The sequence below is a fragment of the Musca autumnalis genome, unplaced genomic scaffold (genome assembly GCF_047663935.1).
Source record: "Musca autumnalis isolate F117 unplaced genomic scaffold, ASM4766393v1 scaffold_4, whole genome shotgun sequence".
Taxonomy (NCBI): Eukaryota; Metazoa; Arthropoda; class Insecta; order Diptera; family Muscidae; genus Musca; species Musca autumnalis.
This window is the reverse complement of record NW_027411977.1, coordinates 94,656,457-94,681,908: the sequence shown is the minus strand read 5'-3', so window position 1 is coordinate 94,681,908 and position 25,452 is coordinate 94,656,457. Positions and strand designations below refer to the sequence as shown.

The window sequence follows — 25,452 nt, the reverse complement described above, 5'->3', positions numbered from 1 at the left end:
GATCACCCTGTCCATTTTCCCAGACTTCGGATACGACAGGTTGAAATCTCTTGTAAGATATTCAACAGATTTTGTAAGGGCCTCGGCAGGAAGATATCTAATGCGACGTAGTACTCCATTGATGACCAGCAGAGAAAAGGCGACGCATTACATCCTATGACCGCGAGTCTAGGCATTTGTGTTGCTTGCGCTAACGCAGGTTAGAGTTTGTATGTAAAACTAATGGCAGAGATTTTGTGTCTGCTGCTAATTGGATAAGTAGCAATGTCTTGGTCATTAGGGTAGTACTCTTATCTTCGCCCTGTCACTCCCGGAGTGCTTGACTAACCGTCAATTTAAATAACTTGCGCAACTCCTTGGATCAGTCCTTCTTTCCGGGGTTCTAGAGTGACTAACCGTTGCCCAAAATTCACTTATTCCGGCTCCAATGTTGCAACTCTTCAGATGATTTAGCCAGTTTATGCTCACCGACCTGTTAACTTCGCCTTTGCTGCGAGTCTTACTTCGGGTATTCGACCAACAGGTATATGGCGAGCGGCTGCAGCAGTGTGATGTCCCAGAACGTCCTTTCAGCTACTCGAATATCAGAAGTGTTGGGCAGAGTTCTGAAGCGGTGATTAGTAAACTCTCTGAAACTCGGTCAGTTAGCTTTCCCATGATATATGAAAGTGCGGCGTTCAGAGGTGATGAAATCGGGCGGTCTGCTGATCGAGACAATTATGCAAAACGGAGAGCTATCAATCTGCCGTGCCCACCGTGCACTATTGAATAGGACCGAATGTCAGAACTCATGATGAGCATTAAAGTCCTCCTTGAATAATCGGTTAAGACCTTCCAACAGGGGACTAATGTTAGGTCTATAACCTGGAATACAGCTATTTATCGACCGTACCCCGTTTTGCAGTGAGTGTTCGGAAAACATATGATTTGTTTGACGTACATAATAATATGGATTTAATTATTTACATCGCGAGCAATACCAGATCCCGTTTGATTTAAATGTGCTCGTCCTAATTATAGGGTGTCATAACTTAAAAGCTTCCCATTACAGAGTATGCGTTGAAGCTTTCACGTGATTTGAAATCTAAACTAATAAGCCATTTAGATATGACACCATTAGCCGGATTTAGCCCATTATCAGGTTTTATTTGCTAAATCCAGCCAAAATCTACCAGATTTCCCATACAAAAATAAATCCTCTGTTTTTTGCAACATGTTGCTAGAAAATACAAAAAGTTGCAATCTGGCACAAGATACAAGGTAGATGCATCGGTGAATTGCTACACTAAAAATAATTTAAAATGTAACAAGTAAAAAAACATTAAGTTCGGCCGGGCCGAACTTTTCATACCCTCCACCATAAAATATTCATTCCTGTCCCCAACTTTAAGTGAGTACGTTAAAATGTCAGATAATGTACATAAAATGCTTTATTCGGGAGGCCCTTTTTTATGGTGCCTATATCTAACTGTTGACAATTTTTGGTGGGCTAGAAATTGGGAGGTACTGTTATATAGGGGTTATAATATAACATGGGCCTATGTTGACAGTTTTTGGTGGGAGCCTTTAATGTCAAATAACTCCTAATTCGGTTAAAAAATTAGCTAGAATCCTCAAAATATCGAAAATCGGTAAGTTCCCACGTTACTTCAAATGTCATTAACAGCTAGTTCGGAGGTATCTGGGCTATACGAAAATATGAACATAAATGAACAATTTTTGTTGCAGAATTTTTGTTGACTTTTAAATTTCAAATTACAGAAAGTTCGTCCAAAAAATAAAGCTAAGGAACGGAAAATCGGGAGGTTTGTTTTGGGGCTATACAAAAACATGGACCTACGTTCGGTTAAACATTTTAAGTAAAATCCTCAAAGTACCGAAAATCGGGAAGTATCGTTATATTGGGGCTATGTTGAAAATTGTTGATGCAGATGTGTGGTGACCACTACAACCTTCAAATGTCAAATTACAGTTAGTTCGGTTAAAAATTGTAGCTAAAATTGCCAAATTACTGAAAATTGGGAGGTACCGTTACATGGAAGCTATATCCGAACATGGACCTATGTTGACAATTTTTGATGGAGAGGTGTTGTGACCACTAAGAACTTCAAATGTCAAATTACTGCTAGTTCGGTTTAATATTGTAGCTAAAATCATCAAATTACTGAAAATCGGGAGGTACCGTTATATGGGGGCTTTCTTTACAATTTTTGGTGGAGAGGTGTGGTGACCACTAAGAATTTTAAATGTCAAATGTTCAAATTACAGATAATTCGGTTAAAACTTGTAGGTAAAATTCTCAAAATACCGTAAATCGGGGGGTACCGTTATATGGGGGCTATACCAAAACGTGGACCTAGGTCCACAACTTTTGTTATATAAGTTTAGTTACACTTAAGAACCCTAAATGTCAAATTATAGCTATATCGGTCTGAAAATGTAGCTAAAAACGTCAAAATACCGTAAATCGGGGGGTACCGTTATATGGGGGCTATACCAAAAGGTGGACCTATGTCCACAAGTTTTGTTAAATAAGTTTAATGACACTTAAGAACCCTAAATGTCAAAATATAGCTAAGTCGGTCTGAAAATGTAGCTAAAACCGTCAAAATACCGTAAATCGGGGGGTACCGCTATATGGGGGCTATACCAAAACGTGGACCTATGTCCAGGTTTTTTGTTATATATAAGTTTATTGACATTTAAGAACCCTAAATGTGAAATTATAGCTACATCGGTCTGATAATGTAGCTAAAAACGTCAAAATACCGTATATCGGGGGGTACCGTTATATGGGGGCTATACCAAAACGTGGACCTATGTCCACAAGTTTTGTTATATAAGTTTATTGATACTTAAGAACACTAAATGTTAAATCATAGCTAAATCGGTCTAAAAATGTAGCTAAAAACGTCAAAATACCGCAAATCGGGGGGTACCGTTATATGGGGGCTATACCAAAACGTGGACCTATGTCCACAAGTTTTGTTAAATAAGTTTAATGACACTTAAGAACCCTAAATGTCAAAATATAGCTAAGTCGGTCTGAAAATGTAGCTAAAACCGTCAAAATACCGTAAATCGGGTGGTACCGCTATATGTGGGCTATACCAAAACGTGGACCTATGTCCACGTTTTTTGTTATATAAGTTTATTGACATTTAAGAACTCTAAATGTGAAATTATAGCTACATCGGTCTGATAATGTAGCTAAAAACGTCAAAATACCGTATATCGGGGGGTACCGTTATATGGGGGCTATACCAAAACGTGGACCTATGTCCACAACTTTTGTTATATAAGTTTATTGATACTTAAGAACCCTAAGTGTTAAATTATAGCTAAATCGGTCTAAAAATGTAGCTAAAAACGTCAAAATACCGCAAATCGGGGGGTACCGTTATATGGGGGCTATACCAAAACGTGGGCCTATGTCCACAAGTTTTGTTATATATGTTTATTGACACTTAAGAACCCTAAATGTCAAATTATAGCCAAATCGGTCTGAAAATGTAGCTAAAAACGTCAAAATACCGTAAATCGGGGGGTACCGTTATATGGGGGCTATACCAAAACGTGGACCGATATAGCCCATCATCGAACTTGACCTGCCTGCAAACAAAAGACGCATTTTCCCAAAATTTCAGCGGCCTATCTCCATTTTTGTGGATGCTAGAGTGATTACCACAGACGGACGGACGGACGGACGGACGGACGGACGTGCTCAGATCGACTTAGAATTTTACCCTGATCAAGAATATATATACTTTATAGGGTCGCAAATGAGTATTTCAATGCGTTACAAACGGAAAAACAAACTTAATATACCCTCCATACTATGGTGGAGGGTATAAAAATTTGTAAACAAGGCGGAAAAATAAAATTTGTTTTGATATACAAAGTTGATTTTAATCAACCAAGACTAATATTTATGATGTCTAAACGATAAAATAATTCGTTTATTTATTTTAGATGTGCAAACTGCGATAAAATAATTCTTTATTTGCTCTTTAGTTAGCATTAGTAGCATAATGTGGTAACATTTTCAGTATTATACAATAAATTTGTAATTTGACGTAAGTTTTTTGAGACGAATTGAACTAAAAAAATTCGTTTGACGTTTCAAATTCGTTCAGATGGGCTGATGCATCAACCTTGGTAATTGTGCTATGAACAAAAATCAGCTGAGTGCCATTTAAATCCTCCAAAATGTATATCTAAATGCAATGAGATTTGTACTGGATTTATTAAATCCAGTCGAGGATTTATGGCTAGTCTAAATGAGCTATAAGGTAGCTACATAATTATATAATAATTATTTTAAGTCGTGTGGATTTTTCACTTTACCATCGCTACGCACGATCGAGCATAATATGAATGTTAATAACATTTAATTTCGTTTAATGGGCTATATTTTTTCCAGCTAAAACACGTTGTTAATAAATGAGCTTTTGGTATGTAAATTTAATGATAAAATAATTATTATTTAATATAAGATTTCATCGAAAATATAGTTTTACTTTATTAAAATGAAATTAACTAAAAATCAGCATTGACACTATTTGCCTCAGTTCCATAACAACCATGAAATATATCAAATTATATTTGTTAAGCGTCTGCGTTTTATTTACAAGTTTTCCAAAACAAACGCAAATGTTAAAAATCAAGTTTTCCAATTTCCAATGTGAAGAATTCGATAAGTCATTTTTGACCATAAAAACGTGTCTACTGAAGGCAATATCACGCACTATCGTTCATCTTAATTTGTACATTCAGCTGCGTGAATTGCCGATACGTAATGTTACGGTAAGTTGGCTAAAAAGAAAAGCGACAATTTTCTCTTTATTGAATAACAATTATTTTCTTACTCTCAGGCCCACTATCAGCTCTTTGCTAAAAGTAATGGCTATAAACCATTTCTTCTCAATAACACTGTGAACTTTTGTCAATTTTTAGAAAAATCGAATGGCGTTCCATTTTGGAAGAAGTTTTTTGATGAAATTAAACCCTACAGCAATATTAACCACAGTTGTCCCATTGTTGTAAGTCGTTTTACCATTAACACACTTAATTTGCACAAGTAATCCCCGAAACCCAATGGCAATTCAGAAAGGAATCTTTTCTTTTGAAATTGGAAAATGGTATTTTCAAAGAATTGGATATGCAAATAAAATCATTGGTATTCTGGATTACACGTGAAAGAAAATGCGGCAAATTGTAGTTTTGCAAAAAATTTTACATCTTTTATTGTTTTTTTTTTTTCAGGATGATATCATCGTCAAAGATTTAGTACTAAATGGAGAAATGTTTAAACTGATACCGTTTCCAAAAAATGAATATATGATCCAAATGCAGTTTGCCGTAAATAAGCATTACAAATTTCGTATTAAGGTATTTATGAATATCTATGAGTGATGCTTATATATAGGTAAAAATAATTATAAATAAATAAAATAAAGAACAGCAGTCCAAACCCTTTGGTATATATCCACTATCTTTAGGTCGCAAATTAAGCCTGACCACAAATTATCTATATTCGTCTACTTATATAATATCTATATTCATAGAGTATATTCGCGTACCGCACTAGAATCGTTAGATTGCCACAGATCGACATATCGAGGAATTCAAAGTTTTTTTAATGTTGTTTTTCATATTTTGCATTAAAATATGAGTATTTTGGTATTTTTTGTATGCTATTAAAATAGACAAACCTCAATGAATAAACTATAAAAATAAAACAAGTAGGAAAAACATTAAGTTCGGTCGGGCCAAACTTTTTATACCCTCCACCACAAATTTCAGCCATTTCGGTGGATTAATGTGGCCACATCCTTCAAAATACCGAAAATCGGAAGGTACCGTTATATGGGGGCTATAGGATGGCGTGGACCTATACCTACAAATTTCATGGGGAAAGTTTTATACCCCCAACGAAGACCAAATAACAAATTTTAGTCATCTCGGTGTGATAATGAGGCCAAAACCTTCAAAATACCGAAAATCGGGAGATATCGTCCTATGGAGGCTATATGAAAACGTGGACCCATATAAACATTTTATGGTAGGAATGTTTCTTAGCCTCTGGAAATACAAAATACAAAGTTACAACCGATTCTGTTGTCAAATGGGACTAATACAATCAAAATATATTAAAATGACGCGTACTTTATATGGGGCGTTATATGGGGGCTATACCAAAACGTGGATCTATATAAACCAACTTTGGTAGGACTGTTTTTTGGCCTCTGGAGACACAAAATACCAAATTACAACTAATTCGGTAGTAAAATGGGACAAATATCTTAAAAATTTCCTTAAACGACGACGCATCACGCGTAATTTTGTATGGGGGCTATACGAAAGCGTGGACCTACATAGCCCGCTTTCAATACCAAAAGTCCTACGTACATATAATAGATTTTCCCAAAATTTCATCCACCTACGTCAATCCGTTCGTACGCTAGAGTGATTTCCACAGACGGACAGACGGACGGACATGGCTATATCGATGTAGAATTGCACGCTGATTATTTCGAGTAGTTACAAACGGAATTACAAACTTAATATACCCCCATTAGGCCGGGGCGATTTGGAAACCTTCATGGACCCTTCTCGTTTCTTATTCCTGGGATTGAACTGAGCAAAAAAGTCCACTGGACCATATATCTACCGTAAAAATCGAGCACCCCGATTTTGACTTTAAGTTTTTTATTGACGTTTTTCGGATATTTTGGCATATAACAGCCAAACCATTGAGATTTTCGATCCAAAACAAAGACAAACATTATAGCCAAGACTGTAATTGAAAACTCTCTAATACATCGCAAAAGAATTGGAAAGCTCCTTCAGGCAGTTTTGGCCTTAAGAATGTGCAAACTTTTCGGAAAATGACGATAAATGACATTGTGCTACAAAATTTGACCCGAAAAATATTCAAGTGTTCTGATGCAAAATTATATCGTGTTGGGATCCATGGACAACGACAATGCCTTTAGTTCGTTTGGGTCACTTTGTTTTATTTTTTTATAACGGTAAAAGTAGTGAAAATCTGGGTTTCTTGCATTTTAAAATTTAAACGGACATATCTTCTTTTTTCACAACGGATTTCTAGTGATCCTTCTTCCTTTTAATGGGATGAATAATATCGTTAGAACAAGTTATTATTTGTTTAAATCGGTTAACAAATGGCTAAGTTATAGTGGTTTAAGTCTGAAAACCCTCTCAAAAAAACTATAACTGAATTTCTCATAATTTTGAAAATAATTATTGAACAAAACAAAAAAACATTATACTTTTGAAAATTATGAGAAATTCAGTTATAGTTTTTTTTGTGGGGCCATTTGTTAACCGATTTAAACAAATAATAACTTGCTCTAAAGATATTATTCATCCCTTTAAAAGGAAGAAAGGTCACTCTCGTAGAAATCCGTTGTGAAAAAAAGAAGATATGTTGGTTTAAATTTGAATATTTAAGAAACCCAGATTTTCACAACTTTTACCGTTATAAAAAAATAAAACGAAGTGACCCAAACGAACTAAAGGCATTGTCGTTGTCCATGGATCCCAACACGATATTATTTTGCATCAGAACACTTGAATATTTTTCAGGTCAAATTTTGTAGCACAATGTCATTTATCGACATTTTCCGAAAAGTTTGCACATTCTTAAGGCCAAAACTGCCTGAAGGAGCGTTCCAATGCTTTTGCGATGTATAAGAGAGTTTTCAGTTACTGTCTTGGCTACAATGTTTGTCTTTGTGTTGGATCGAAAATCTGAATGGTTTGACTGTTATATGGTAAATTTCAAATTTCCTTTACAATTCCATCGAAAAAAAATTAAAATTTTTTTTTACAAGCACATTCACGATTTTTGGTACATAGGCTAAGAAAAGAATCGTGGTTTCAAATCTGTTCGCGTTCACAAAATTGGATGCTGCGCCCGAAAGTTATGGGGAGTTTTATTCCCTTATAAAGAAAAAATATTTAAAAATTCCCTTTGTGTTGTAATACCAAAATGTATATATAAATCAGTAACAACATTTAATATCTATCCGTAGACGCCTAAATATTTGCTAAATTTATTTTCATTTTCGCGGAAAATCAAAAAATTATGAAGGAATCTTGGAGTAAATTTTATTTATTCTAACTCAGAGTCTATAAAAATCTCTAAAAAAATATATTAAAAATACGTACAGAATCTAGACAATGTCCAGAAAAATGTGAGACCAAAATTTTATAGACTAGGATTTTAAATTGCATATTGCAGCTACAACAAAAGACAAAGGTTTATTGTTTGAACATTATTTCAAGAATATCTTTTTTGGTATAATACGAAAAATTTGAGAACATTTTCTGGGAGTTATTCTACTATTTCGCTAAATTTCCAAACAAAACCTGAATTATTTTGCTAAAACCTCTTCAAGGAAAATAGTTTATCATCGTGAAAGTATATTTGCTTAGTATGATAAGCAATAGAATTAGGAAATAAAGAGTGATATTGATATTACAATCAAAGAAAAAAACATAAAAGCTAAAAATCGTATAACGCGCGAAATAGTTAAAATCAGTTGAGGCGCATGTGCTTTTCGCATAGAGCGAGTGCATCTCTGTCAATATGTTTGCCTTTTTCTATGTTTTATTCAGCGACCAAAGTGTGCCATCAGTTGCATCTTACTACACCAAAATGCTTCATATGGGTAAAAATAACGCGATGTTTATATGATTATAAGGCGCATCCGATTTCAGTGACCCCCTGTTAAAAATACGTCAATAAGACAAATTTTATACAGATTCGTCAAGAACCGCGGATGTGCTACTTGATTCTATTTTTGGTTAAATACGAATACTACTCCCGAATCTCTGTAATTTATGACACACCTTTTTGACAAATATTATAATCGCGTATAAAGGATTCCATTTATGTAAAAAAATTTAAGGGAAATCGCGGTATAGTATGCGGATTAGTCAAAATAAAATTTTGCTTATTTTCCTATTTTCAGGGTATCTATATCAGCGGTTTTAGTGGATGGATTCGATCGCGGTAGGGCTCATTGAATCCGGCGCGGAAAAAAACTAAAATCACGCGGGGTTCAAGGGTACCTGAGTCATAGTTGTAAATTTTGAAGCCAAAAAATAGGTTTTTAAAGAAAAATTACGCACCAAAAATTCGACTTTGGACTCCTATTACTAGGGAGCTGTGGGGAGCACACTCATGAGATATACATCAAACGACGTGGAATCACGGGTTCTACAATTATAAGAAAAATTCAAAAAACCCCGATTTCAAAACTTCAAAATGTCAGCATCGATTTAAGAGGGATGAACTGTATATATCGAGAAGTCACACATTAGCATCATGTTGCCCAAGGGGTATTCTTCAATCCTTTCTTTGAGCTCAGGTCTGAATTTTCCCTCGTTTGACCAGAAATCAAGAAAAAACACAAAAAAGCTTGCTAACTTCAACACATTTTTACCCATTTTTTTATATTACCACCAACGCAGCTTCCACGAAAATTATTTGTTATGGTCCATATTATAAGATCGTGGCTAAAACACTTCAGTTCATGTAAACATATTCATATTTTATAAAATATATTAACAGTTCGCGACTTATTAAATGGTGAACCTCAACTTCAACGATTGTAAAACATTTTTGAATATTACCATATGCCAAAATATCCAAAACACGTCAATAAAAAAACTTAAAGTCAAAATCAGGAGGCTCGATTTTCACGGTAGATATATGGTCCAGTGGACTTTTTTGTTCAGTTTAATCCCAAGAATCAGAAACGCGAAGGGCTCATTAAGTTTTTTTCCTTCCACACAAATCGCCACACCCTAACCCCCATCCTATGGTGGAGGGTATAAAAATGGATAAACTTTAAAATAAAAAATATAATAAAAATAACTTTATGTTTTTCGACCTTTTTATCCAATTATTAAAAATAAAATTATCTTCGAGCTTGAGGTCAGTATATTTTTATTCGGTATTTATCCCAATATTTCGCAATTATAAAATTGCATCTTCAGGGGTAGATATTGTTTCCGTGAATATGTGTGGGGGAACATCATGTTGAACACTTTACGCATTGATATTCTTTTAGTCTGTGTTTAGACCAGACAAGATCACCCATATACGTTAACGTGACTACAACAACAACATATGTTCTCATTTTTTATACCCTCCACCATAGTATGGAGGGTATATTAAGTTTGTCATTCCGTTTGTAACACATCGAACTAATCATTTGCGACCCTATAAAGTATATATATTCTTGATCAGGATAAAATTCTAAGACGATCTAGCCATGTCCGTCTGTCCGTCTGTTGTAATCACTCTAGCGTCCGCAATAATTGAGATAGAGTGCTGAAATTTTGCACCCGAGGGTCTTTTTACCATAGGCAGGTCAAGTTCGAAGATGGGCTATATCGGTCCACTCTTTGGTATAGCCCCCATATAACGGTACCTCCGGATTTGAGGTATTTTGACGTTCTTCGCCACATTTGCAGACCGAATTAGCTATAATTTGGCACTTAGGGTTCCCAGTGATCAACAAACTTATATCCCAGAGGATATGGGCATAGGTCCATGTTTTGGTATAGTCCCCATATAACGGTACCTCCCGATTTTCGGTATTTTGAGAATTTTAGCCACAATTTTTAACCGAACTATCTGCAATTTGACATTTGAGGTTCTCAGTGGTCATGAAACATCTCCACGAAACATCGTCAACATAGGTCCATGTTTTGGTATAGCCCCCATATATCGGAACCTCCCGATTTTCGGTATTTTGAGAATTTTAGCTACAATTTTTAACTGAACTAGCTGTAATTTGCTATTTGAGGTTCTCAGTGGTCATGAAATATCTCCACCAAACATCGTCAACATAGGTCCATGTTTTGGAATAGCCCCCATATAACGGTACCTCCCGATTTTCGGTATTTTGAGAATTTTAGCCACAATTTATAACCGAACTATCTGCAATTTGACATTTGAGGTTCTCAGTGGTCATGAAATATTTCCACCAAACATCGTCAACATAGGTCCATGTTTTGGTATGGCCCCCTTATAACCGTACCTCCCGATTTTGGGTATTTTGAGCATTTCAGTTACAATTTTTAACCGAACTAGCTGTAATTTGCCATTTGAGGTTCTCAGTGGTCATGAAACATCTCCACCGAACATCGTCAACATAGGTCCATGTTTTGGTATAGCCCCCATATAACGGTATCTCCCGATTTTCGGTATTTTGAGAATTTTTGATGCAATTTTGAACCAACCTAGATGTAATGATCGGTATTTTGAGAATTTTATGTACAATATTGTCTATTCAAAAATAATCGTCAATATACATATGTCCATGTTTTGGTATATCCACCTATATAACTGTACCTCGCGATTTTCGGGAATATTCAGTGATCACGAAATTTCTTCACTAAAATTCGTCAACATGGGTCCATTTTTGAGGGTCTACATTGTTTTGATGAAACTACCCTCAATTTGACTCTTGAAGTTCCCTGCAGCTATAAAACTTTTCCGCCAAAAATTTAAAGATAGGTTGACTCTTTGATATAGCCCCGTAGGTGGCACCTTTCACCTACCTGAAAACATTTTTTTTTAGATTAGATTAGAAAACACTGTGCAACAAAATGGAGGTGAAAGTTTGGGGCACGGAAAATTCCTCTTGGGAAAGAAAGGCCTTGGTGAGTATATTATGAGCCCCGACGGACAGATCCACCGTGAGTCGAACTTTCGCGTTATGGCGTAATGAAATTTTTGTTAGAGACCCTGTGGGCCATCAGGAATTAGCGTTATATCTTTGTTCACTACTGATTAAGTGCTCTACAAAAACAACAATCAAAGATATAATGCTAATTCATGATGGCTTACCGGGTCTCTTGCAAAAACTTCATCACGCCATAACGCGGAAGTTCGACTCACGGCGCATCTGCCCTTCGGGGTTTTTCATATAAACACACCAAACGTTTTCATCTCCAAAAGGAATTATCTCTGCCCCAACATTTGTGTTCACAGTGTAATTTAAGCAATAGTGGGAGGTAGTAGGAGCCTATCCATTGTCGAAAAGTTGTTACACCTAAAATTGTGAGAGGACCCTAATTATTCCATTTTAATTAAGAATATTTTATGGTGGAGGGTATAAAAAGTTCGGCCCGGCCGAACTTAACGACTTCTTACTTGTTCTCATCTGCCGTGGTTTAGCAAAGGAATGGCTCGGTCAGAGAGATTAATATTTGCAAGCACAACAATAACATTTTTCGCATTGAACACTTGTTCCTTTCCAATAAATTAACTTTTTTTATTTAAATTTTCAATCAATAATTAAGATTTGTTTTAATTTAATACTACAAAGTTAAAACGCGACCAAGCATTTTCAAAAATTCTTTTAAAAATCAATAACTAAAAAACTAAATTTAATTTTTTTTAAACATTTTTTTTTTTTTGAAAATTAATATTTTTTTATTTTTTGGAAATTAACATTCTTTTTTTTGAAAATTAAAAAAATACTTATCGCCTTTTCACAGCACTCCTATAATTCATATAAAAAGTCATTTATTTCCAAAAATGATAATTTGTGTAAAAAACTATAACTTATGTTGGAAATCGGTAAGAAAAGCACACATTTTTATCCATGTAATTTCAATAATTTAAAAAGTAAAGAAATAACTATTTCTTACTCCAAAAATTTGTAAAAATTAGCTATTTTCCAGAAATGGGGAAAATCTTCGTCTTTAGGGACACACTCGCACCATCTAATATTTTGACCTAATTTTTAGTTTCAATATATTTACTATCGAATACCATATAAAAATCAAATATCAGTGACAACAACAAAATGGAGTGGGTGGAATACAGAAAACAGTTCCGTAGATATCACCCCACCTTGGGGAACTCTCTGTTTCCCACTACAGGGCTTCGACTTTTTGTTTATGATATGTTCCAACTTTTCAAACTTGGTCAGATGATAGATAGTCTGTTCGATGTCCTCAAACAGTGTGGAGTACTTGACAGTATCAAAGGCTTTTTAAACGTGGAGCGCCAGACATCTCCCAAAGGACAAGGGAGACTTCTCGCGTATCATTGTGTGCACCCCGGTTCATAATAGTTCAATGATATGGGACCTACTTTTTATAGCCGAGTCCGAAGGACGTGTCTTATGGCATCACTTGTAGAGAAGTTTTACATGACTTAAATACTCAGAAATATTAATATTCTTGCCTCCTTTAAAAATTAGATGTGTTTGTTTGTCTGGGAACCGAACCCGGACATACAGTTTGCAATGCCGGTGTGCTTCCCATTGCACTACGGTGGCACTCAACAATGTCCTATAGCATGACTTGTTCTCGCTGTGTGCTCGACTGATAGTTGTAGAGATACATGCCGCGTTGCTATCTTGCTATGCTGTTTAGGGAACCCATGCTGATGATCGGCAACTGGATAGCTATTTCTAACTTTGGCGTGAAGTAAAGCCTCAATAGTCTTTGATACCTTCGGCGAAATCAGTCTGTACCATTCACCATTGCTGGCATTCTTGCCTGGATTCTATAGCGGGACCACCCTGGCCAGACTTCGGGAACAATGTGGGTGCCTAGTGAGAGGTCGAAAACTTTCGTGAGGTAATCGACTCCCGGCTCAGCCAGCTATTTCATCTAATATGACGTTGTACTCTTCCCTTCGCCCTGTTAATCCTGATATGCTCGACAAATTGAAACGAGATGGACACATAGTTCCGTTTAGGGATATACATAGAATCTCTATGTGAGTCGATACATGCATGTCTGTCCCCGTATTTTTGTTCGAAACGTACAGGTCACATTTATTATCCGATTCGGCTAAAAATTGAGGAAGATTATTTTTTAGCCAAAGGAAGAACACTATTGCTTTTGGTGAAAATCAGTTCAGATTTGGATATAGCTCCAATATATTTTTAGGCCTATTTGATGCATGAACCTCGCAATATACGTCCGATTTCAATAAAACTTGGAATGTGTAACGGAAATATGGTCTAGAAATATATGTGCAAAGTTATATCGAAATCGGTTCAGATTTGGATATAGCTCCAATATATTTTCGGCCGATTTGAGGCATTTAATGCACCAAACACTCTATATCTGTCCAATTTCAATGAAATTTGGAATGTGTAACGGAATTTAATTTATTTATTTCATAACATGCAATTTTAAGCCATATGGCCAATAACAATGAAATAATCTATATATCAAGCTTTTTGTAGAAAATTAACTTATGTTGAAACTGAGGTATGGGGTATTGTAACTCGCGATCAGTTTTACTATACCATAACTTTTGACCGCATTTCGGCAAAATAAACTGTTTTAGCCCGATTCACCGAGGGGTTTCTTAAAATAATAATTTGAGCGGAAGCTGTGGTCGTACTAATGTAAAAAAATCGGAAAAAATCGTTGAAATAAATGAGTTTCATTATGTTATTTTCCAATTAGTGGTTTTACAACACAATGTAGAGCTTAATGCTCAAAGGAGAAGTTAAAGAGCACACTTCAGAGTTGAAGTTTCTAATGTATGATTTTTTAATATATCCACTGTATCTACCTCAAATGGATGCTGACATTTTGAAACCTGAAAAATGGGGTTTTTTGAATTTTTGCTCTAATCGGGACGCGCAGCAGGTTTTCCCTAAAAGCATATTATTGGATTGTAGTACTCGCGATTTCGCATTTATTAATATATAACATGAGGGTGTAGCCCTCACAGGATCACAGTAATCTGCGCCTAAACACGAAATTTTTGTGCGTAAATTTTTCTCAAAAACCTATTTTTTTGGTTTAAAATTTACAAACATCATTGGATTTCCGTGGAAACCCGCGTAAATTTAGTTTTTTTACGTTCTGAATCTAACAAGCCACGACGCGAAAAAATCCACCCACTAGATCGGCGGATATGATACCCCTCAAATTTCGAAAATTTGCAAAAAATTATTTTGAAAATATCGCATATTAAAACGCGTTTTGGATGTGTCAGTTCTACTTAAATAAATAGATCGATACGCGTGCTTAAACTGAGCGAAAACAGATATTTCAAAACTATCGCTGATCCAGAGATATAATAGATTTTTTCTAAAAATTAAGTGCGATGCTACATCCACGGTTCTTGATGGATCGCATTGAAACGGTATAGAAGGATATATTTTTTAATGGCGATTATTGAAATCGGATGCGCATAAAATGTAAATGACCTTCGCGGAAATTATGACCATTTTACTGTATTTTGCACCCTTAAATGCAGCAGATGCTACATCGTGGTCGCCAAATAGAATTTGACAAACTGTACATCAAATAAAAGGGATTGATTCCCTGTGTTGGAAAATCGGATGCGCATCACGTCATTTTCATAATTACGCGGTTTATATGCGTCTCAAATGTTGTAATATTCAATATAACATTATTTTAACGTTATGTCACAATTGGAATTCCTTGTGATTTAATATAAGGTTCTAATAATATTATCCAATAGGAAAACTATAAGCGAAAAATTTGTTACAACGGAATATCATCATTATTGCGTGAAATTTTGACGAAAATGCCGAAGAACTCAAACATTTTTTCTCCAACTTTTCCTATAAAACCATAAAAAAATAAAATTAGAATAATATGATTTTAATTTGTTCGTAATATTTTCTTCGTATTTTTGCAAATAACATGAATACTATAGCTCCAACTTTCACAACTTAGGTTTCATTTTATTCCTCAAAATGTCTGGATGCTGTTATAATTTTTTTATATATTTTTCGTAACTATGAGCGCTATTTTTTCAGAAATATGTTTGTAAATACGTGAAATTTTTTAACAAATTTGATTTTTCGCGAATCCATTGAGACTTTGCGATTATTTTTTGCATCATCGCAAAGGGTACGAATTCAGTTAACGATAATAGGATATAACAGCTAACTATATTAAGCCGCGATTTTTTTAGAATTTTTTCTTATTATCATAATTATAACGGTCATATCTTTTGCGCGCAACGATCAAAGTTAGTAACGAAAACAGATTTGGAATGCTGATTTTTTTCTTAATCTATGTACCAAAAATCATTGATGTAGTATCAAACAAATTTTTTGATTTTTTTGAAATGGAAAAGACAATTTTAGACATTTTTCCTGATATATATATAAAAGAGCTTAGTGATGAGTGAGTGAGTGACTGACTGGCATATCATCGCCCAGATGAATCCGCTGAAGCTAGAAAACTGAAATTTTGGCTGTGTGTTGCTGTTGGTGTGTAGGGGTAAGATAAGGCTGGGTTTTTGGAAATTCGACCTAGAAGGATACGAAAAGTACTAAAAGGTACTAAATATGGTACCCTTTGTATTAAGCAAACGGGAAGAGCTAGAATTCTGAAATTTGGAATGTGGGTCACTGATGGACGGTTAGAAAGACGTACCAAAGGGTTTTTAGAAATTCGACCTCTAAGTGTACGAAAAGTACTAAATTTAGTACCAATTGTATATTTTGAACTGATTTAGCTAGAAACTGGGAATTTGATATGGAAATGAAGGTTGGGAAGTGGAGTTGACATAAGGTAATGGTTTTGAAAATTCGTACTTATGTGTACGAAAAGTACTAAATAACACTATGCAACACTGAAAATGCAAACAACATCTAGTATGGATTTTTTGAAAGTACATATTTAGACTACAAAAACCCTAGTTGGGTTTTGTCCTGTCAGATCCAGTTCGGATTTTATGGCCTCATCTAAACCGGGCTAAATCTACACTTTTTTGCATTTATCAGGCCTTTATCTCAGGAGCGAATAGGAATTTGGCCTTTCTGTCTTTTGCAATATTGTAGCCCTAAACCAGTAGAATTTATCTTTTGAAAAAACCACATAAGAAAACCTCCATCTGGGGCATCAAAATCTATAAAATACAGAAAATTTTACATAATTGCTGAAATTGTGGTCAGTATCGGCTAAACTATTGGGAGTTAAACCAAGTAACCTTTTGCAAAAATCTTCCAAATAAAGTTTTCAACAATTCTTTAGAACATTCTGAAACTCTAGAATGCTTACTTCGTGTTGTTTCAGCGGTATTTTGCATCATATCTTTTACAACACGTATTTCAAACACAGTTCACACCAACAGTCTATTTTCGCATTTCGGATTTCACTACATTATTGACATTTTTTATTAAATCGTCGTTGAAAAATGTACTGAAAACAACGGCATAGAGGCATTTTAGAACAATGACATGTTCTGAAAGTTGTGTATTACATTCTAGGGAATATGTTTTCAAAAGAAAATATTCAGAAAAAATTAACGGTTTTGGAGATACGGTGCGAAATGTATAAAAATTGTGGAATTTTTGCATATATTTTGAAGATTGAGGCAATAAATGTAGTTTTTCGAGTTCATTAATTCTCTAAATATTTTATTCTTGTCCTTATCTACAAATTTGCTTCAGAGGTCAGAAGAAGATTCGCATTGGTTTCAGAGATATAGCCCCGAATTTCTTTAAAAACTCAATATTTAACCATATTTAGATGGGGCCATAAAATCCGAGCTGGATCTGACACAACAAAACCCAAATAGGGTGTCTTGTCGTTTGGGTCTGTACTTTCAAAAAATACACAGTTCGAATTGTTTGCACAAGATCACCTCAAAAATGTTGCACAGTGTAATACTAAATTTAGTACAACTTGAATTTGGGTGTACGGATAGAGTTGAAATCCTGAAATTTGGAATTAGGATTACTTTTGGAGTGTAGGATTGAGTTATGGAGGTAGTTTTGGAAATTCGTACTTATGTGTACGAATAGTGCTAAATGGTACTAAATTTGGTACAGTTTGGATTTGGGTGAACGGAGATAGCTGGAAACCTGAAATTGGGACTTAAGATTACCTTTGAAGTAAAGGATTGAGATAGGTTTGGAAATTCGTACTTATGTGAACGAAAAGTACTAAATGGTACTACATTTAGTACAACTTGGATTTGGGTGAACGGATAGAGCTGAAATCTTGAAATTAAGATTACGTTTGGAGTGTAAGGTTAAAGTATGAATGAAGTTTTGGAAAATCGTACTTATGTGTACGAATAGTACTAAGTGGTTCTAAATTTAGTACAACTTGGATTTTGGAGAACAGATGGAGCTGGAATCCTGAAATTTGAAATTAAGATTACACTTGGAGTGTAGGATTGAGATATGCAGGTAGTTTTTGTACTTATGTGTACTAAATTTGGTGCAATTTTAATTTGGGTGAACGGATAGAGATCAAATCCTGAAATCTGGAATTAAGATTACTACTGAGTATAGGATTGAGGTAGTTTTGGAAATTCGTACTTATGTGTACAAAAAGTAATAAATAGTACTAAATTTGGTACATTTTGGAGTTCGGAGAACGGATATAGCTGCAATCTTGAAATTTAGAACGAATAGGATTGAGATATTCAGGTACTTATGTGTACTGGTACTGGTACTAAATTTGGTACAATTTGAATTTGGGTGCACGTATAGAGATGAAATCCTAAAATCAGGAATAAATATTGCTGCTGGAGTATAGGAATGAGGTAGTTCTAGAAATTCGTACTTATGTGAATGAAAAGTACTAAATGGTACCAAATTTGATACAATTTGGATTTGGGGGAACGGATAGAGGCTGAATCCTGAAATTTGGAAATGTTGGTGTGGTGGAGTGTACTTAATGATGTAGTTTTTTAAACTCGTACTTATGTGTACGAAAAGTACCCAATTGTCGTACAGGCTGGAGCTGGAAATTTGAAATTAGGATTGAGGAAATTTTGGAAATTCGTACATAGGGGTACGAAAAGTACTAAATTAGGTACAATTTAGATATGGGTAAAGGGACAAAGCTGGAATCCAGAAATTTGGAAATAACATTACTGTTGGAGTGTAGGATTGACGAAGTTTCGGAAATTCGTACTTATAGGTACGAAAAGTACTAGATTTGGCACAATTTAAATTTGAGCGAATGTATAGAGCTGGAAACTTGAAATGTTGAATTAAGATTACTGTTGAAGTGTATGATTGAGATATGGTGGTTTTGGAGATTCGTACTTATGTGTACGAAAAGTAATAAATTTGGTACAATTTGGATATGGGTGAGTGTATAGAGGTGGAAACTTGAAATTCGAAATTACTGTTGGAGATTGTTATTTAAATTCGTACATTCGTACGAAAAGCATTAATGGTACTATGAATAGAGGAATTCGGAAATTTGGTATTATCGCCGCTGTTGGTATGTAGGGTTGAGATATGGATGTGGTTGTGGATATATGTATGTACCATAAGTGTACGAAATTACTAAATGGCACAGAATTTGGTTCAAATTGTTATTGTAAATTGCTGATATTGCGAAATTCAGTATTAATATATCAGTTGGCGTTTTGAGTGGAGATAAAGAGGAAGTTTTGGAAATTCGTACTTATGTATGCGAAAGACTACTAAATCGCGGTTGGGATATAGTTTTCGATATAGGGATGTAATTTTTGAAACTTATACTTATAACAAGTACTAAATTTGGTACGGTTTTGGTGTTGCATGAAGAAATATAGCTTGAGTTACGAATTTTTGTATGAGGGTCTGTGTTGGTGTTTAGATAAGGATTTTTGGAAATTATTTAGGTGGTGTTGGAAATACGAAAAGTACAAAACTGCAAAATTTGAATTAAGGTCCTGGATTTTAAAAATTTTAATGAAGAAATAGTGTACTATTAGTTTTATGTTAACACGAATTCGGTTTCTAAATAATGCCCTGAAATCAAAAAGTCAAACGTATTTTGTCAACAAAATTGTAAGTTTATTTGAAAAGGTAGATCTATGCAGCTAACGTGTTACCAGAAGGCAGAAGGCGAATAAAAAGGCCAAAAACAAAATGTCTCAAAAAGTGAACTATTATATAGGGTAACATCTTTTGAATAAAGGTGTTTTACAATTTCATATCACAAATTCTAAAATTCGGTTGGAAATGTGGATAACATCTTCAAAATATTCGTTCCGTTCTAATAAAACATGGACTGGAATTTAAAATGCGGGTCGCTGTTGAATTGTAGGGGTGCGATGAGGTCTTTTTTGGAAATTCGAACAAAAAATTTCCAACAGTACTTTAATGAAATTAAATATAAATTCAAATAGGTATTAGTTCATAAAAATTTTCAGTGTTCACCATTTTCATATATAATGTTGTTTATTTGTATATTATTCCTTTTTCGCATACGAAGTAGCGGGCATTTTGCTAGTAATAATTATAAAAGAATAATAATAATTATAAAAGTTGTATCTTAAAAATAAATTACACAAATTAATTGAAGATCGAAATACAAAGGTACAATTGGTTGTTTGTTTTAAAAGTAATAATCTACTCCCATATATTACAATATTTATACAAAACATGGATCAATTGAGATAAACGAAATCTCCAAAGCGAAAAGGTTAATGGTTAAAGGTATTTAAAAATTATTTTTTGTATTTGCTATATCGACGCCTCCAAATAATAGTATGCTAAGTCGACTTAGCATGTTTTCAAGTTCTTTACATTTTTATATTTAACGTCCTTTAACTTAAATTCTGTCAAATTTTGGTAATGATCGGACAATCCGAACAGAAGATATTAACAAATATTTACTTAGCATAGTACTGAAGGTCAAAGAAATTTCCAAACTTTTAGAGCTTGTCCTGCAAAACTCGCTTTTCAGAATTAGCAAACTATTATTTGGAGGTGTCGAACGTCCTTTAACTTAAATTCTGTCTAATTTTGGTAATGATCGGTCAATCAGAACAGAAGTTATAAACAAATATTGACTTAGCATAGTACTGAAGTTCAAAAAAATTTCCAAACTTTGAGAGCTTCTCCTGCAAAACTCACTTTTTAGACTTAGCATACTATTATTTGGAGGTGTCGATATGATAAGGAAAGTAGTACAACACTTTTCAATTGCAAAGTTGAGAGCTACTCTTAATAAAATTTGTTATAAATCTGGATCTTAAAGGTAAATTCACCTTTAAGAGTGTATATTATAGGGAATGAAGAAGAATGGTACACCTTGATTTTCAGTTATTAATTTGAGTTGAGAACTACTCTGACTGGAATTTAGTCTAGAAATCAATGTGCCAAATTACATCGAAATTGGTTCAGATTCTGCTGATTTCACGTATTTAATACACGAACGACGCTCACCACGTCCAATTTCAATGAAATTTGTAATGTGTGACAGAATTTGGTGTGAGGAAGATGTGCCAGATTATATCGAAATCGGTTCAGATTTGGATATAGCTCCCATTACTATTTTCCGCCGATTTAAGGTATTTGATGCACCAAATACGCTATATAAATGTGCCAAATTATATCGAAACAGTGGAGAGTGTATGTCTTGTTTTGCAATCACATTCGTTGGGGTTATTTAGAGTTTCTAAAGAAAAAAATTCTAATGGAAATTGTTTCGTTGGTCACTATTATATTTCGAGAAGACGCCTAATGTTTGGATATAAAAAGTTTTTTTATTTATTTATTTATTTATTTTTTTTGGGTTAAAGAAGTTATTGAAAAATAACTTCCGTAAAAAATATCCAAAAATAAGAAACAAGGGAACTGATGAAGTCCTGTGGTGAGGACCGAAACTATAGTCTTCCCTGCATTACACCTTTGCAAACAATGTTAAATTTTCTCCAGTAATAAATTAGTCGTTTTAAAATATTAAAGCAACAACAATGGGATTAAGCCAGACTACTTTGAAAAAAAAAAAAACAAAATTGCTACAGCTATCCCAATAAAAAACGCCACCAATGTTTTAGTTCCCATATAAATTTTACATATTCACAGTGGTGTAAGGTATCTTATCGTCGGCCCCGCCCGGTTTTGATCAAGGGTAATATTACAGATTCTTCGTTCTGTGGGAAAATCTATACACAAATAGGTAGGTATTATACCTTGCATTCGATAAAACAATTTTTCCTAATATATATATATATTAGTACATATGAATGTCTGTTTCAGAACCTACAAGAATCTACTAAATTTTAATACGATAACAATTTTTCCTTTATGTCATCGGAAAGAATTGTAAAAATTAGTAGATTCTTGCTGTCCTGGAACAGACCATGAGTATAGAAATCAATAAATAATTAATTTTTAATGTGATCTTCATATTTTCAAAGGAAAAATAAATTACCAAATTTCCCAGGAATGCCGGAAATTAAAATGTTTCTATTCCCAGAAAAGGACAACTCCAAAACCCAATTTTAAACCATTTAATGTAACATTAAATATATGTACATCTCTTACCTGTTGATATACATGAGTAAGTATTGCAATTAAATTCGGCTTGTATTCGTATTTGATAACAGCCAAAATATTATCAAAATGACGGCAAACAATAATTAAACAATCCACCAGTATAGCAATTTGACGTATAGTTTCATCAGTTATTTCACCCTGTAAATACCAAGAAAAAATCATAACAACGTGGTTAAAAACAATAACAAAAATTAAATGTTGTTTCAGCTCCCTTTGTTGCGATATATGCATGGACACACATTGACACTTAAAATGTTCGGTCAATAACCATTGTATACGAGGGTCGCTGAATATGTCGTAGTTTTGTCTCATTAACAATACTCACATTTTGGCACGAATCACTGGCGACAATAATAAATTTACCAATTGCGGGTAATAATTCATCTGGTAATCGTCCCAAATGTGGTCCTTGATCAGATTGAACCTCATACCAGTACGGACAGTTAGATGCAGCGAAATCCAAAGGTAATTGACTTTGCCAAATTGCAACAAAACGTTCCATAAATTCACGGAAATATGACTCTTCATTCTGAAAATAGAAAAAATAACACGTATAAGAATAAAAACAAAAATAGTCATAAACTAAGTGTGGCATGTTATTTAGTTGGAAGTAGCCTCATAATTATGATATGTGTATATTAGGTGGGAATGACAAAAATTGCAACAATTCCACGACGCCGACTCTATGATGACGGATTGACCCCAATCAGCCCTCAGCTAGCAAACCTGTGTTCACACAAAATTACTTCTTCGGTACCAAATATAACACCTGACAGTGGCTTCCGTTTAATAATTTCTACGTCCGATTTTCGAGTGCAGTAATTATCTGTTTCTAGGGGGTTTTAATGTACAGCACATGGTGTGGCTTTCTATCCCAGATAATGAATGAGTAAGGGTTACAACTCAAGATGCCCTCGCCGGTCTGATAAAGGAAGTTACTTGGCAACACGTTGCCTCTCTTGTCAACCAAACCTACTCAACTAACTCCTGCAATCCCACGGCAGCGGGTTCTTTCGTACCTGATTGACCCGAATCCATAGTGTTTCGGCCAGCGGCTGCCAACCCATCATCTAACCTATGCTTCACCTAGGATTCTATGCTGCTACAACAACAACTAACTCCTGAATCCTTGTGGTTACAGACCTGGAGATTGGGCCAGAGTCAGATTAAACACGCCCATCGTAAGTTTTCTCCAAAGCTGTAAAAACACCAACTATGTAATATGGCTAATACGCAACATAACTCTCGAGGGGGAGTGTCTGATTTGGTCCAAACTCTGCACATCATAGTTTTTCTAATCTTGTATATATTGGTCCACGACTTTCGGTACAACCACCGCAAAAGTTTCAAATGGTGCGCACTATAGCTCTCAAAATTTGGTCGTAATATTTATCCAGACATAGATCAGGTTCTATGATGAGGGCTATATGTAGCAGCAGGTTGATACTTTTTACTTGTTTTGTTTGGAAGGTGGATGAACTGTAGACGACTTTCGTAGGTTGGAAGAAATCTAATTTGCAAACCACCTAACACAAACTGTGGGAATTAATAATTTTATTGCATTCGTTCCACTCTAATATACCACTTGCATTATTATGAAGAATTATCGTAGAAACAGGTAGGGTGAATAGGGTTTGGTGACAATGTTATATTATATTACAAACATGTCCGTCAAACCTTTTTACAACAACCCACCCACCCACAAACATATACCGACCGACATGCATATACAAGCAAACACCTACACAAGCACGCAAAAACAAGTGAACAAGAAAAAATGAACACTTCCCTCCTCTACTAAAAACTGATGGTTGTAGCCGGCTTTGCTTTGGGGTAGTTCCAGTGGTGGAACCAACTACATTTATCATTATATAATCCTAAAATCTGTGCATGAGAAAATCGAATGCATTTCAATTGGTGACAACCAAACCAATAACATTATATTTTTGTTGTAATTATCACATTCCATTAAGAGGAATGTTTATGTTTTTTGTTTGTGGGGAGTAGACCTTTGATGATGAGTAATACATACTCATGGAATGTGGTTTTGAACTTTGTAGACCTATATTAATTTCTGATGTTGCATTTATATTTGGATCGGAACGATTAAACGCAAATCGCAAATCTCGTTGAATATTTATTATAAGACCTCATTCGTTTTCATGTTAAACAATTCGAACCACAGACAGACAGAGATTTATCCAGCACGATTGAGACTTTTTAGCAGATACTTACCTTCGTCGTGTATTGCACCCATAAATTGTAAATATCTTTCTTTTTATCCATGTTTACACCTCTGTTTAGTCGGCATTAATAACTCGCTGTTTATTTATATTTCTCGACTCGGACAATTATTTTTTCATCAGAATCTCGAGTTTTGTTTACAAATTGAAAAATGTCATGCAGTGTGAACTGTGGCCTGCTTCTTCTTTTTCAACCTTTTATCAATGTAAAGTAAAGTGATAACATTAATTCTTATTGCCAACCTCATTTAAAAGTATTAATAACAGCCTAAAAGTATGCAACATCTTTAAATTGTGAATCTGGCATGTAAAACTCTAACATGTTTTTATTATTTAAAAGTACGTTTTAAAGTACTGCCGACAATTTTTGGCCACAAAAATGGGTATAATTCATAATCACAAAATTATTGCCAAAAATCCCTTGCTTTTCAGACAATAATCAAAAAATCATTGCCCAAAATCCCTTGCTTTTCAGGCAATTAATCCCATAATCACAGCAACGCATTAAATTCACAAAATCACTCGATTTCAAATGTCAACCCCAAAGCGTATATGTCACAATCGAGTGGATTTAAAACTATGAATTATTTATTTGACATCATTTTTCAAGACTAAAGCTTAAAACAGATACAACGTTTGATTAAAGTTTTGCGTTGGGCGTCGAGAAAAAAACAACAACAACAACAGGGCGACGACGATACCAAAGTCCAGCGTTTATCTGTTTGCCGGCATATATTTCAAATGAATTTGAATTTTTCGGCATCATGCCCAACAGTGTAAAAACGGCCAAAACGACACAAAACTTTAATCAAACGTTGTATCTGTTTTCAGCTTAAGACATTATGCCTGTTCGATAACTTCGCAATTAAAAAGTATTTGCAAGTCCTTGCAACTACTTGCAAGTACTT

General features: G+C 34.6%; 1 protein-coding gene across 2 annotated transcripts in view; it reads right to left on the bottom strand.

Moving 5' to 3' along the window:
- LOC141404051 (neurobeachin-like protein 1) overlaps positions 1-24,736 on the bottom strand; it is a 285,955-nt gene extending 261,219 nt beyond the window's left edge. For both annotated transcript variants that reach the window (XM_073987297.1, XM_073987298.1), the window contains exons 1-3: positions 24,537-24,736; positions 22,627-22,830; positions 22,290-22,439 (exon numbers count right to left, since the gene is read on the bottom strand). In XM_073987297.1, coding sequence (XP_073843398.1) covers positions 22,290-22,439; positions 22,627-22,830; positions 24,537-24,587 — 405 coding nt within the window. In that variant the 5' untranslated portion in view covers positions 24,588-24,736. The remainder of the gene's footprint in view (positions 1-22,289; positions 22,440-22,626; positions 22,831-24,536) is intronic.
- Between the last annotated feature and the right edge of the window lie 716 nt (positions 24,737-25,452).